This window comes from Rhineura floridana, chromosome 1 (assembly GCF_030035675.1).
Source record: "Rhineura floridana isolate rRhiFlo1 chromosome 1, rRhiFlo1.hap2, whole genome shotgun sequence".
NCBI classification, from domain to species: Eukaryota; Metazoa; Chordata; class Lepidosauria; order Squamata; family Rhineuridae; genus Rhineura; species Rhineura floridana.
Window position 1 is genome coordinate 139,966,516 of NC_084480.1, and position 14,529 is coordinate 139,981,044.

The window sequence follows — 14,529 nt, forward strand, 5'->3', positions numbered from 1 at the left end:
ACAATGAGGGAGGGGGTGTAGAGACCGTCGAGGACAATGAGGGAGGGGGTGTAGTTGACAGTCTGCCAGTTCCCACGGATGGTTCTCCCGCCAAAGCCGACCTAGCTCCACCTACAGATGCCCCAACAGAGCTGTTGGGGGATGCCCTGGTGCGCGCGCCAACTCCACCTCCTCAGGAGTTCCCACCTGGCACTTTAAACACTTCCTGGCCTTCTGAAGCCGAGCCGGCACCTATCAAGCCTGTACTGTCAGAGATGACGCGAGAAGCGGGTCGTTCAGAAGGTGGAACTTCGGAGGAGTCAGAGATTATGGGCGAAGACCTTCACTACTTAAGGCGGTGCCCCCCTGATTGGGGTGCTGAGTCAACTTTCTTCACACGCCGCAGAGTATGCCTAGATAGCTTAATTACGGCCAGTAGTGAGTTAGCATAGTTAAGTCTATGAAGCACACTGCCTTTGATGTAACCGTTACTCTAATAAAACAAGAATTAATTCCAGTCTCGCCTCCATCGTGTGTTTCATACTCTGGGCAGGACACTTAACCTCTTTGAAAAGAATGGAGTGCTGTGGACATTATGCTAAAGAATACTTTAGCCTTATAAAAATTAGCCTAAGCAAACCTTGGACTCATGTGTTTTCACTTCCATTTTAGATTAATCAATTAATTAACCAGTTGCTGTGTTGTCGAAACCCAATGAATATGCTTAATCTTAATGATGGTTTGTTTAAACAAACCAACATCAAACCATACTTTGAGAAGTTGGCTTGTTTCAAGAAACCATAGCTAACTAGAATTTAGGGTTCAAGTGCAAAACTAAACTGTGGGTAATTTAGAAGCAGAAGCTTCCAATCTCCTCCCCCCAGCAGCACTGGCGGGTGTGTATGAATGAACACGAGGCTCCCTGTAACTTCTCATTGCAACACAAAAACATGTGTTTTTGTGAACACCGCATTATGTGTGAACAAGGTTATATGTGTTTTAAGTCAAGAAAAGGGACTCTGCATGAAGTAAAAAATAATGGCAAGTATACTTGGGGGAGACTAATAAGCTGTGTAGAAATTTAATGCATAGCACTGTAATTTCATCTGTCAGCAAATAGTTGTGTAGAATTATAAGTTATAATGCTCATTAAGCATTAGTGATCTATTTGCCAGCAATCAGTGCTTTAACCAGATACATTAGGGCCCCGCTTTATGGCGCTCGCTTCTCGGCGCTTCGCTAATGTGGCTGTTTTGAATTGTGTCCATGTCCCATGTGTTTGGCACTTGTTCCATTTTTGCGGCGATTTTGCAACATGACACGAATTGATGGCGCCCGACACCCTGAGCGCATCGTCAGAGCTTGGAAACATCCTTTTTTAAACTACAGTTGGACTGATGGGAGTTGTAGTTCAAAAGAGAAACGTTTCCAAGCTCTGACGACAAGCTCAGCAGCTGAGTCCGAGAAGGGCATCCGGCACCATTTTATTGTCGAGGGAGGTGGCGGAGAGCGAGCGAGTGCGCAAACAGGCAGGGGGAAAGGTGAGCGATCAAGGGGGGACAAGCAAGGGAGGTGGCAGAGAGCATACGAGCGAACAGGCAGGGGGGAGGACGAGCGGGCAAGGAGGGACGAGCGAGGGATAGATCCAAGGTTAGAATATTTGAAGGATGATGGATTTTTCACCCCTTCTTCTGCTACTACTTTGCCCATTTCTGTGCAGGACATCTGGGATTTTTTTTCAGGGGCCCATTAAAATGCCATTAATTAAAAATCCATTGAACATTAGCATGGCAAACCTTTAGAGGTTTACTAGATCAAAATAAATCTTAGATATCATATTATAAACCCACACATTACCTAAAGGATAGTCTTCCATGTATCACCTCCTTCACTAACTAAAAACAAAGAGCCAAGGGTTCTAAATATATGGGCAAGCAATTACTTGTTTAGTAAAGCAAGCCATCATCAAAATTCTGTGGCTATTGAAGTACAAATATATGTGGATAAATATTTCTCATTTTAAGGGATATTTTAACTCTCTATTTAAATCGAAATTCTGAAATAGCACAAAAAACAAAAGAGCACTTATAAGTCAAAATGAGGGAGGAGGGGCTATTTAAAACTGGCCCCAACTGATGAAGAAGCTGGGCTCTCCCTAATGAAGCAAACAGGGAGTCAGCTGGCAGCGCCTCAAACAGAAACAGGTGTTGGGGTTGGTCTAGAGAGGCACATTCTTGGACCTTCCCCAATAAAGGCTCTTCGTCTGTGCCTCCTGTGTGAACCATCAGGCAGGCTAGATTCATTTTCCTGTCTTCTCCCTGTACCAGTAAAGTAATGGTCACATGTATATGTGATGTATAGTTCTTGCCATTTCAGTTATACTTGCTTGCCTGCGATAATCCTTTTATACACACTAGACAAAGGAAGGGCGTGTGTATTATTTTACAGAGGACAGTTCTCTATTTTGAAGGGCTATCAGAGGGCAGTCCTCTATGTGAATAGCTGTCCAGTCCAAGTCTGTTTTTTAAAATATTATATATATAAAAAGGGAGAGATCAGGAGCCTTGAAGTTGCCCATCAACAGTTACAGACCTGGTCAGCGGGCTGAGCAGGCCCCAAAGTCACCTGGTATGTTCCCCCCTTTGGTGAGATGCATTGTATTCCTATTTAAATTATTTTAAAAATTGTATCCATACATATAAATTACCATATGCAAATTGGTGTCCTCCTCTGTCCTCTTTTTTGGTGCTGCATAACTGGCCATCCTGAATAAATAAATTTAAAAAAGGAAATCCCCATACAGTAACTCGCAGGCTCCATCCCTTACTCTCCTCCAAGTGGACCAGCCAAATACAGGCACATGTGAAAGCTATCAGGGACTGGGAAATGTTATTTTATTTGTCTAATCTTGACTCAGAGGTTCTTGGGACAGATTCATGCATTCTTGCTTCTCATGTAATTGCTTCACCATCAAGCAGTGAGTGAGCATGCCATCACAGATCTAGCACCAGAAACAGAACTTCCATTAACATCTTAAATTACCATTTTCCAGTTCATACATCCATTCACCTCCATTCATACATTCAGCTGCTAATTAGAGATATCATGCAAGGAGGTACATATGCAAACCAGACGAACACAGGCATTATCCAAAATAGGATGTGGAGTTGACAAGGTGGCTGTACACCATTTCACTTGGAGTCCTCAGACACAGTTCAGAAAACGCAGGCTGAAAAACATTATGAAGATCTTTGAATGATTACCTTGCACAAAGCCACAAAACAACATAATTGCAGCCAATTGCTGCAATTACTGTCTGTTACATCCAGGCCTTGTTACTGTAGAGAGATTACCTACACAATCTTCAGTTGACATTCAAAACAAAAGAAGCACAGGCCTTATAAACGCCAAAAGGACTGCTAATCAGCCACCTGCCTGACAAGAGTGGCATTAACAGTAGAAATTTAGCCAACTAGGCCACAAAGCAGAGGTTTGCAAACTATGCCCAGGGGAAATCCTGAGGATCTTTGGCTGCCAATATGAAAATATCAGGCAGAAAAGATCCTGTAAGACAGTTTGCTCACCACTAACGACCTTCTTCAGCAATACACAACCAAAAGGGTTGTTAAGTATATTCCAATATACATTCTTTGTTCACACAGAACAATGAGCAGCCCAACAGAGCTGACTCATTAAATTAACTGCTTATTCTAGAACATAGATGGGCAACCTGTGGCCAAGAGGCCACAAGTTGTCCCCAACCTCATTTTATGTGTCCCTGATGCCTCTTTAAAATGCCCCTTTCATCCCATCAAAAAATCTTCTTCAGGGTGGTGTAGTGGTTAAGGTGTTGGACTACGACCTAGGAGACCAGGGTTCAAATCACCACACAGCCATGAAGCTCACTGGGTGGCCTTGGGCAAGTCACTGCCTCTCAGCCTCAGAGGAAGGCAATGGTAAACTCCCTCTGAATACCGCTAACCATGAAAACCCTATTCATAGGGTTGCCATAAGTCAGGATTGACTTGAAGACAGTCCATTTCCATTTCCATCAAACCAGGTGGGGCTTACTTCAAGAGAAACCTGCATAGAACTGGAAATTCTAATCTGAGGTAGCCACGGTAAATTCTTTAGAATAGGAGTCTTTGTTCCAGAATATTTTGTCTCTAGGTCCACCCATCATGCTTATTTCTAGCACAATAGAATCAATCAGACAAATATGCTTTCAGCTTTTGTCCTGTCTTTGTGAATGTATGTATGCATGTGTAGATAAAAACAGGGTCCAAATATTTTCCATTCAATGTCGACTTCAGTTGATGGGGTAGGGAAAGAGAAATGAAGTGAAGTTTTGCCAGCATTCAGGTCAGCAAAACAAGAGATACTGTCGAGCTCCAGGTCTTTCAGGGTAATCCAGGAAGGGGGCTGGAGAAGCTTCAGTCCCCTCAGCTAGAGCAGCAAGGGGCAGAGCCAGAGAAATTTGAGACTTTCGAGGACACTGGGGGAGGGAGTGTGCTCAACACTGTGCCAGTTCCCACGGACAGTCCTCCTGCTGAAGACGACGTGCCAACAGAACCATTGGGGGAATCTCTGGTGCGTACACCAATTCCAACCCCCTGGATCCCCCTCTTGACACTTCAAATGCTTCCCTGCCTCCTGACCTCCAGCCTGTACCTATCCAGTCAGTATTGTCAGATGAGCCGTCGGAGGCGCGCCCTCTTTCACGCCGTGCCAGACATCGCGAGAAACACGTCGGTCAGAGGGAGGTTCTTCGGAGGAGTGAGAGATTATGAGCGAAGACCTTTCCTATTTAAGGTTGCACCCCCCCTGACCAGGGTGCTGAGTCAACTTCCTTCATATGCTGCAGAGTATGCTTAGGAGCTTAGTTAGGGATTGCAGTGAGTTAGTTTAGTCAAGTTAATGAAGCGTGCTGCCTTTGATGTTTCAATTACACTAATAAAACAAGAATTGCTTTCATCCTCGTCTCTGTCTCGTGCCTCACATTCTGGGCAGGACAGTTTGACTCAGCCACCATCCCTCTTCACCGACATTCCCATGACTGAGAACATGGAGGTGAGTGGTGGCACAGAAGGGGGAATCCCAGTCACAGTAGAGACCTTGTACACCGAGATCCAGAACCTCACAGCAGTCACCCAGAATCTGCAAATCGAGAATCAAAACCTCCGTGCCTTGATCACCCAGAGAACTGCGGCGCCAGCTCCGGTCAAGTCTCCTGTGGGGCTACTTTCCCGTTATGGTGGCCAGAGCGACCAGTTCGCCATGTTCCTAGCCCAGTGCAAATTGTATATTCGCGTACGTCAAGCCGAGTTTCCGACTGATGATGCAAAGGTGGCCTTCATCATTAGTCTCCTAGAAGGAGAGGTGGCCAAATGGGCCACCCCGTACCTGATCAAGAACGACCCTGTTTTGCAACAGTATACAGCTTTCACAACGGTCATGTCTGAAATGTTCCATGATCCCTAATGGAAGGAGATAGTTGCCCGCCAACTGGGAACCTTGAAGCAAGGAAAGGGTTCTGTGGGGGTGTATACCAACGCATTCCGAGTCTTATCCCAAGAGACGGATTACAATGACCCGGCCTTGAGGTACTTTTACAGGAATGGACTTAGTTGGGAAGTACTGGACGAGTTGGTGCGCTCTACTCTGCCAAATACCCTGAAGGGCTTGATCCAATTGTGTATGCAAATAGACAGTCAGCTTGAAGGACGTTGGTTGGAGTGTAGAACAGAAACCTCCTGTACCCAGGCACCAGTGCCTCTCCCCCACATGTGCTACCCACCTAACGTGGGAACTTCGACTGCGTCAGGGGAGGAGCCCATGCAAATTGGAGGGGCCAGTCCGCGTTTGTTGGAGGAGAGGGAGAAGCACAGAAGGGAAGGGCTCTGTCTATATTGTGGGAAAAATGGGCACCTGGCCCGGGGCTGCCCCGCCAAGGCAGGGAAGCCACAGCCGCCGGAAAACTACAAATCTCAGCTCTCATAGAGGCCAGAGAGTTGGGAGAAAAGGGGACAACTTGGCCTCTGCTGCAACCCCTTCCATCCCAAGGTGCTCTGCTACTGCCCATCCGAATTACCTTGTCCTCAGGGCAGAGTTTTCAAGCCAAGGCTATGATTGACAGTGGGGCCTCATCAAATTTCATGGACAGTGATTTCGTTCAGGAGTATGGCATTCCAATCCAAGAACTGGAACAACCTCTGGCAGTTGAAACCATAGATGGATGCCCTTTAATGTCTGGGAAGCTGAACAGAGCGACAGAGAAATTAGATATGGAGATTCCAGGGTATCGGGAAAAAATGTCGTTTTACATGGCATCCTTGCCTCATTTCCTGGTGGTGTTGGGAATGCTTTGGTTGGTCCAACACAACCCGAATATTTTCTGGGACGAGGCAGTGGTGGTATTCACCTCAAAGTACTTCAAATGCTTCCCTGCCTCCTGACCTCCAGCCTGTACCTATCCAGTCAGTATTGTCAGATGAGCCGTTGGAGGCATGCCCTCTTTCACCCCGCGCCAGACATCACAAGAAGCACGCCAGTCAGAGGGAGGTTCTTTGAAAGAGTGAGAGATTACGGGCGAAGACCTTTCCTATTTAAGGTTGCGCACCCGTGACCGGGGTGCTGAGTCAACTTCCTTCATATGCTGCAGAGTATGCTTAGGAGCTTAGTTAGGGATTGCAGTGAGTTAGTTTAGTCAAGTTAATGAAGCGTGCTGCCTTTGATGTTTCAATTACACTAATAAAACAAGAATTGCTTTCATCCTCGTCTCTGTCTTGTGCCTCACACTCTGGGCAGGACAGATTCTTGCAAATCCCAATTTTTCCCACTAGTCGCACCACCTACTATTGCTGTGTATATCTTGTTATATGACAATCATTGTTATCTATTGGCAAGGACCAAGACATTTCCAATATGCCACACAAGGCATTATCCCTATGCAGTGTTCCAAGCACATTTTAAAGGCCTCAATTTGCATGTGCACGTGTGTTGTCTGTAAAGTAGAGTGCAGTTCCCCCTCCACAGCTATTGGAGGAATGCCCCCTATTTTTAATTTTAACTCTCTCTCCCATCAAATTTAATAACTCAAATCTCTGATCCTGGTGATCTAGTTGCTACTGGGAAGGGAAATGTTTACAGAAATAGTAAATGCAATGTGTTTTGCATTTTCAATGCTGTGCTGTTTAACACACACACACACAACCCCCTAAAAATCATTTTAGTATTGAAAAGGAGTATTTCTAGTTGTTAATCAAAATACATCCATTGCATGAAAATGTTTCCTTTATCACAAGTTAACACTTGGCTCAATTAAGCTGAATTGTGATGCAGTTGTTTCTTCAAAAGCAGTCGTTTGTGATTTTTTTTAAAGCTGTAGTTAAGTCTTATCAATCCATCACCATAAATAATTTGTCTAGGTGCAGAAATACACACTAACTCAAACTCTATGAGTTGCCATGTGTACCGCTTATGACCCTGGTACGCTTTAAGGCTAGTGAAACAGTTGGCTGTGGGCCAAACTCAGTTTTGACAAGACTATGGAATAAACATCATTTTTTAAAACACATACACACAAAGCCACTGGATACAGGTCTTGCTCTCAATGTAAGAGTTTAAAACAATTTTAAGTTGAACTTTTAAAAGGAAAGTCAAGCAGGACTATTGCTCACCTTGCCTTCCTGGGTATTAAAATCCCAGACTCTAGACATGTCCTCAGGCCCAATTTTTAAAGCAGTTTTAAAAGTTGCTCCCAGCAAAAATATTTTTTACAGTAGTGTATCTACTCCCCACTTCTGCTTGGAGAAAAGATTTGCAAGCACCCTGCTATGTCTTTGCAAGTGCCAAAATTATGCAAACCTCATTTTTGTCAGGCAACTGTGTCTTTACCTGCCCCACACCTGATGTCATGTATGATGTCACTTGTAGGGCAGTGGGTGTAGTCTGTCTGGAAAAGCTTTAAGGACTAAACGGGGAGACACCCCACCACTTGCCTACACAAAACTACAATTCTCAGGGAAGGCATGACAGTTTAATTGGTTTAACACTTTTGTTATTAGTGAATGTGCACTCCATCATGTTGCATTCTGGAATGTTTTCCATGATACACTATCTTCAAGGGGGGCCTTTTAAAGTAAATCTATGCAATGTTGCTATCAGAGTCAGTAGACACCTTGTCAAACAGCCTATTTAAGTTGAAACTTGCAGTTACCGACAATTAAGAAGTCATACCCAACATCAGAAAGCAGGCAAGGACCAGCATTCTGCAGGTTTTGAAAATCTTTTTTTTAAATAAAAAATTATCCATAAAAAAATACCACACATAGAAGAGATAAATTGATCCACATGTTTCAATCACCAGGAATTTCAACCGTTTAGGGGCTTGGTAAAAGTATGTTCCTATGGGCTAGACCTCTGATCTACATTTGCTTGTTTTATAATATTGGAAGTGAAACCCTCATTCCTTCCTAAGTATTCCAAAGCTCCAACATAAGAAGCTGATCCAAACATTTTGTGGTGCCTGCTCGCTCTGATAGAAGGGGAATATAGATTACCAATAGAAAGTTATGAAAGGACATATTGCCTACTTTCATATACATCCTACAAAGAAAACCTCAGTTTTCTTACCTGAGAAAAATTGAGACCATTCAATGGATGGCACTGTTCCTCTACTTTTTCCACTGCTCCAGTTTGCTTTCGAAGGCGTTCAGCTTCCTGAGCAAGGTAGAGATCCAAGACAGGTACACCACGTGACTTGATGTCCACCTCAGTTAGAGAATTCACCATCAGCATGACCCATACTGGTCTTTTCCTCTCCCAGTTTCCTGCGATAGCATTGAAGAGATAGTCAGCATATAGTCCTTTGCCCCGTTGGTCTGGAGTCATCCAGGAAGGCATCATGAGCTTGACATATTCCAAGTGGCGCTTGAGCCGACGGTAGATGTCCCTGGGGAGCACATCCTGAAGGTTCTCACCCTGTGGCAGGAGCTGGCAACTGGTCAGAGCAGAGATTGTATAAGGATCAGTGAGGTCCAACTCAAAGTAGACAATATGGCTCTGCTGGAAGGCTCTCTTGGAATTGTCAGGGATATAATCCCAAACCCGAGTATATGGGACATGAATGGTACCAAAAAAGTAAGATGGCGGATCTCTCTTTATAGTCCACAGGAAGGAGTTCAGCTCAGTTTGCTGAAGGGAAGGAAACACAATTGTGAAAACAAACAGGGCAATATATGGTGAGGTAACACAGGAGATCAACGTCAGTAATATTAAGTTGGTGGATGACTTGTTTGGCAGGACTCTTAGTCACTGAGAAAGAAGAGCCAGGCTTTCCAAATGCAGATGGGATGCCAGTGTTAAATAGCATTAAAAGTAGTCTTACAAAAATTATGAGCAGTAGGGGGAAAAACCTAATCTAGATATTACAAACTATACCCTCAGTGGTCAGCTCCAGAAGAGATTGCAGAAACGGAAAAATTAATTGTCAAGGTAAGCAAAAGGAATGGCTAACTGGTCTCATGCAAACTGGAAGAATAATGGACTCCACTGATACTTCACTGGAAAATGCAATGTACACATATTATATGGGAAAGAGATGCATTTCTCTAAACAGTCATTCTTTTTAATACAGATTTTTTTAAAAATATCTAAGCCAAAGTTGTTTGTATTTTAAACAGCATGAACAATAGATTAATTTTATGAACCAGTAAAGGTCCTTCTGGGATTGCTTTGTAAAATGTCAAGGTCCCCAACATATTCCAATAGGAAAAAAGTGTGCTGCTTCCAATATCTTTTATTTTATATTTGTTTTAAAATGTTTTTATTATTTTAAAAATCTCATACTGGAATACTAACCTAACCTAAAGATAAAGGCAACGCATTTTTCTTTCTTTTTTAAAAAAAAACTTTTATGTGGTGATAAGATGAATGAAGATAACTGAAAATCCAGAGAGGCAAGAAGTGTCACCTACCCACTTAAAAGCAAACAAAGGAGTCCTGAAAGCCGCCACAGGCATGGAGAGGGTTGGAAGGTCAACTCTCCTTTGTTTTAAACAAGACTGTTCTTTATGTGACAAAGAGCAGACATAAGGATCCAAGTCTATCTAAAAGACATGGCAGAAAGAAAAGGTATTGCCCCCTGGACCGCTCAGAATTTCATTAACCCCCTTCTCCATTTTCAAATCTAATGTACTGAAAGCCCCATGATGAGACAAAGACCTGTGTTTTGTATGACTGTCCTATGCAGGGCATTGCTGGTGACTGTCAAGACTCCCTACACTGCAAATTTAAAACTAAATTTTGTGGTTGGATAAGGCAGGGGGGCGGGAGAGGTCAGTCAGCTTACACCACCAGAACTGCCTTTCCCTCATAATAGCTTTTCCCCCCCTAAACTCTGCTTCACAAAAAATAGAAGTTCAATGTGAGGAAAATAAAACTCAAGAGGAGTGCTTGTGTATAAACCACCATAGACCTTTATATCGTTTAAAGTCAAGTCAGCAAGAACTACCTTCTTAGAACCTGAGGCAACACATGACTCTGAGACAATACAAAACAATAATTAACTGGTCTACCCATCATAACAGAGTTATAAGCCAAGAGGCAGCTGTTTCAATGATATAGATGAATAATGTTCCTATGCACAATTGCCCTCTTATACACAGGCCCAATTCTCACTACTGGGTAAACCTAAGCCTGAGCTGTACCACTTCAGAGGACAGTTGGGGGGAGATCTTTATGTGCTCTTTCACACGAAAAAGTAAATAAATCCTTGCATAGAAAAGGTTAGGACATCAGAAAGAATGGCTCTAGCTTTCTCCTCAACATGTTAATCTTCTATATGTAAAGACTGACTTGCTTTTTTCTGTGTGTTTTTTTTTTTCGGGGGGAGGCATTCCTGCAATCTGAACTGGTACAGCCCAGGCTCAAGTCTAGGAAATAGACAAGGTAACATGATGCAAATGGAAGTCAGGGCTCCAACTAGGGTTGCTAGGTCTCCGGTTTTCTGCCGGAGTCTCCGGCAAAAGGGGGCCGTCTCCAGCCTCCGGCAATACTTCATTTAAACTGGTGGATCTCCGGCTTTTCATTGGCCCCCTCAGGCACGCATATGTGATTGACACACGCATGCGTGAAGGCTGTGGCTGGCCGCCTACCCGCCCTTTCTGGAGAGACAGGAGGAGGAGTTGAGGCGGTGCCCTGCAGTCTCCATTGCGGCCGCTAGAGCACCTCATCGTTTGAATCAGCTCGGGATGAGAAGGCTGCTTTTCATGAGGAGCAGGTTGGAGGCCAGTTCGTAGGCTCTTTGGGCAGTGAGTGAGTGAGTGAGTGAGTGAGAGAGAGAGAGAGAGAGAGAGAGAGAGAGAGAGAGTGAGAGAGAGTGGGGGGCAGGCAGGCAGACTCTAGGCAGGCAGACCCCAGGCAGGCAGGCAAGCCCCAGGCAGGCAGGCAGGCAGGCCCCAGGCAGGCAGGCAGGCCCCAGGCAGGCAGGCAGGCCCCAGGCAGGCAGGCCCCAGGCAGGCAGGCAGGCAGACCCCAGGCAGGCAGGCCCCAGGCAGGCAGGCAGACCCCAGGCAGGCAGGCCCCAGGCAGGCAGGCAGACCCTAGGCAGGCCCTAGGCAGGCAGGCCCCAGGCAGGCAGGCAAGCCCTAGGCAGGCAGGCTCCAGACAGGCAGGCAGGCCCCAGGCAGACCCCAGGCAGGTAGGCAGGCAGACCCCAGGCAGGCAGACCCCAGGTAGGCAGGCCCCAGGCAGGCAGGCCCCAGGCCTTGCTGTCTGGTTGTGAGCTTACAGGATGCGGTGGACACAGGATGCTGGGTTTGAAGAACATAAGGAGAGCCCTGCTGAATCAGCCAAAGGCCCACTTAGTCCAGCGTCTTGTTTGCACAGTGACCACCTAGATGCCTGTGGGAAGCCCACAAGCAGGACCCGAGTGCAGCAGCGCTGCCCCCACTTGTGATTCCCAGCAAATGGTACACAGAGGCATATAGCTTCTGATATGAAGGGCCTTTACTCTGATCCAACAGGGTTCCTCCAGCAGCATTGTGGGATACTTGTGTGCAGGGCTGGATTACCACTAGGCCCTTGCATTAGTGCCTATGAAACTCCTACAGGCCTACAAGAAAGTTAATTTAATTAATGCAAATTATTGTCTGATGTAGCAGTTTACTCAGCCTTCACCCAATGAACAACAAACATATGTCTTAAGTAAATGTAGATTTACTTAAGTAAAACAGATTTGCAGCTGTTGTTAGCAAAATCACAAATTACAATAGAGGAACACAAGCCAAGATAGCCATGAAGCATTCTCAGTACATGAGATTTTGGCGTGAGGGACAAAATGATAAAATCTGACAGTGAAGCAGTTTGCTTCTCTTCAAGATACCCAGCTTATAAATGATGAGTAATAGAGCTCAACCCACAAAAAGTGTGACTGGACAACCAGCCAGATGGGCTTTCCCAGCATTGTTGTCTTTTCTAATGAATCACGTCTTCTCATGATGTGTCCAAAGTATGATAACCTCAGTTTCATCATTTTAGTTTCTAGTGATAGTTCTGGTTTAATTTGTTTAACATGGCTGCAACCATATCTACTCAGAAGTAAGTCCTATTGAGTTCTATGGGGCTTAGTTCCTTAATAAGCATGTTTACAGTTGTTGCCTTCAGGGGCATCCATCTGTGCTCCCATCTAACATCTCTGCAACACTAAGCTCCTTTCTTCCAATAATGGCCTGGCCTGAGGGCACGTAAACCCTTCTTGCCAGAAGCAAGTAAACTAGATTAAATGTTCCCTAAAGGCGTTGAACTGTGACCTGGCAGACCAGGGTTCGAATCCTCACACAGCCATGAAGCTCCCTGGGTGACCTTGGGCCAGTCACTGCCTCTCAGACTCAGAGGAAGGCAATAGTAAACCACCTCTGTCTGAATACTGCTTACCATGAAGACCCTATCTGGGGTCAACTTGAAGGCAGTCCATTTCCGTTTTGCATCACCATAACCTTGTGAGAAAGAATGACCTTGTCACTTCAGATGGACTGAGGAACACCCTATTTTGGGCCCGCCTTGTGACGTCACCAGGGCCCGCCTTGTGACGTCACCAGGGCCCGCCTTGTGACGTCACCAGGGCCCGCCTTGTGACGTCACCAGGGCCCGCCTTGTGACGTCACCAGGGCCCGCCTTGTGACGTCACCAGGGCCCGCCTTGTGACGTCACCAGGGCCCGCCTTGTGACGTCACCAGGGCCCGCCTTGTGACGTCACCAGGGCCCGCCTTGTGACGTCACCAGGGCCCGCCTTGTGACGTCACCAGGGCCCGCCTTGTGACGTCACCAGGGCCCGCCTTGTGACGTCACCAGGGCCCGCCTTGTGACGTCACCAGGGCCCGCCTTGTGACGTCACCAGGGCCCGCCCCCATTTTCTCAGGTTTTTGGATGGTTCCGACCTGGCAACCCTAGCTCCAACAGGCTCCAGACAGGGCCTGTATCAGCACCTGGCATCTTTTGACGGCTGCCAGGACCTTTAACTTCCACAGTGCCTCTGATGTAGCACAGCTCTAGGGCATTATGGGAAATTAAAATGGTAGCTAGACCCAGGTGTCTGGTGGAACTCTGCCACCACTGCCAGATAAGTCCATTAGGCCTACTGACAAAAGAGGGGGCTGTGATGTTCCTATATTAATGTATATATGGTAAGTGTTGGTTGTTTAGAAGATACATGGTAAGTGGAGTGAAAGAGGGGGAGTGAATGGGCAGTAGAATGCGAGATGATTGGCTGAGTGTTTAAAATGGCTGAATGTATAAAAGGAAGAGTGAGAGTGGAATCTGGAGGGGAGAAGAGAACTGAGTGGGTTGCTTGGTGGGGTTTAGAGAGTTGTTTGCCAGGAGGGAGGTGGAGTTCGGATTAGTATTGAGTAAAACCATATGCTTATGTGCCTTAAGAAGAAATCTTGTTAATCTTGTTAGCTTTGTTATCTTTAATAAATACTTAATTTGGTTTACCAAAGGCCTGATCCTTGGCTGGGGTTTCACAGACCAGAAGGGAGGGTAAGGTAATGACCAAGGCTGAAGGGGAACTGTAACAAATGGTGGCAGCGGTGAAGAGAATAACAATACCAGTATTCAGAGTCTCTGAGAATACTGGTATTGGGACGTTACTAGTGGTTGCCTAGCAGGGGGATCTGTTGAGATCTGTGCTAGAGCGGGGAGAGAAACCATAAGAGAGAGCGGTCCGGACTGGTGGAGTCCCTGGTGGTGCCTAGTGACAGGCAGTAACCACGAGCAGGTAGGAACCTGACAGGGAGAGCCAGGGAAGGACGCCTCACAGGTGGTGGCAGTAGCGGTGGGATACGAACAACAGAGAATCCAGATCCGAACAAAGGAGACTACGTCACAGGTGTTGGCTGCAGCAGTGAGATACGAATACTAGAGAATCCCTACCAGTGGTGTGGCAAACAGAAATAACAAAACAAGATTACTTGTGAGAGTGACTGGCAAAGAGTGTGTGGCAAAGAGTGAGTGAACTCAAACACCATGGCTGAATATATAAAAATGAAA

At 45.7% G+C, this 14,529-nt stretch overlaps 1 protein-coding gene across 2 annotated transcripts in view; it reads right to left on the reverse strand.

The window, feature by feature from the left end:
- TRABD2A (TraB domain containing 2A) overlaps positions 1-14,529 on the reverse strand; it is a 114,417-nt gene that overhangs the window by 76,509 nt on the left and 23,379 nt on the right. For both annotated transcript variants that reach the window (XM_061634033.1, XM_061634042.1), the window contains exon 2: positions 8,614-9,174. In XM_061634033.1, coding sequence (XP_061490017.1) covers positions 8,614-9,174 — 561 coding nt within the window. The remainder of the gene's footprint in view (positions 1-8,613; positions 9,175-14,529) is intronic.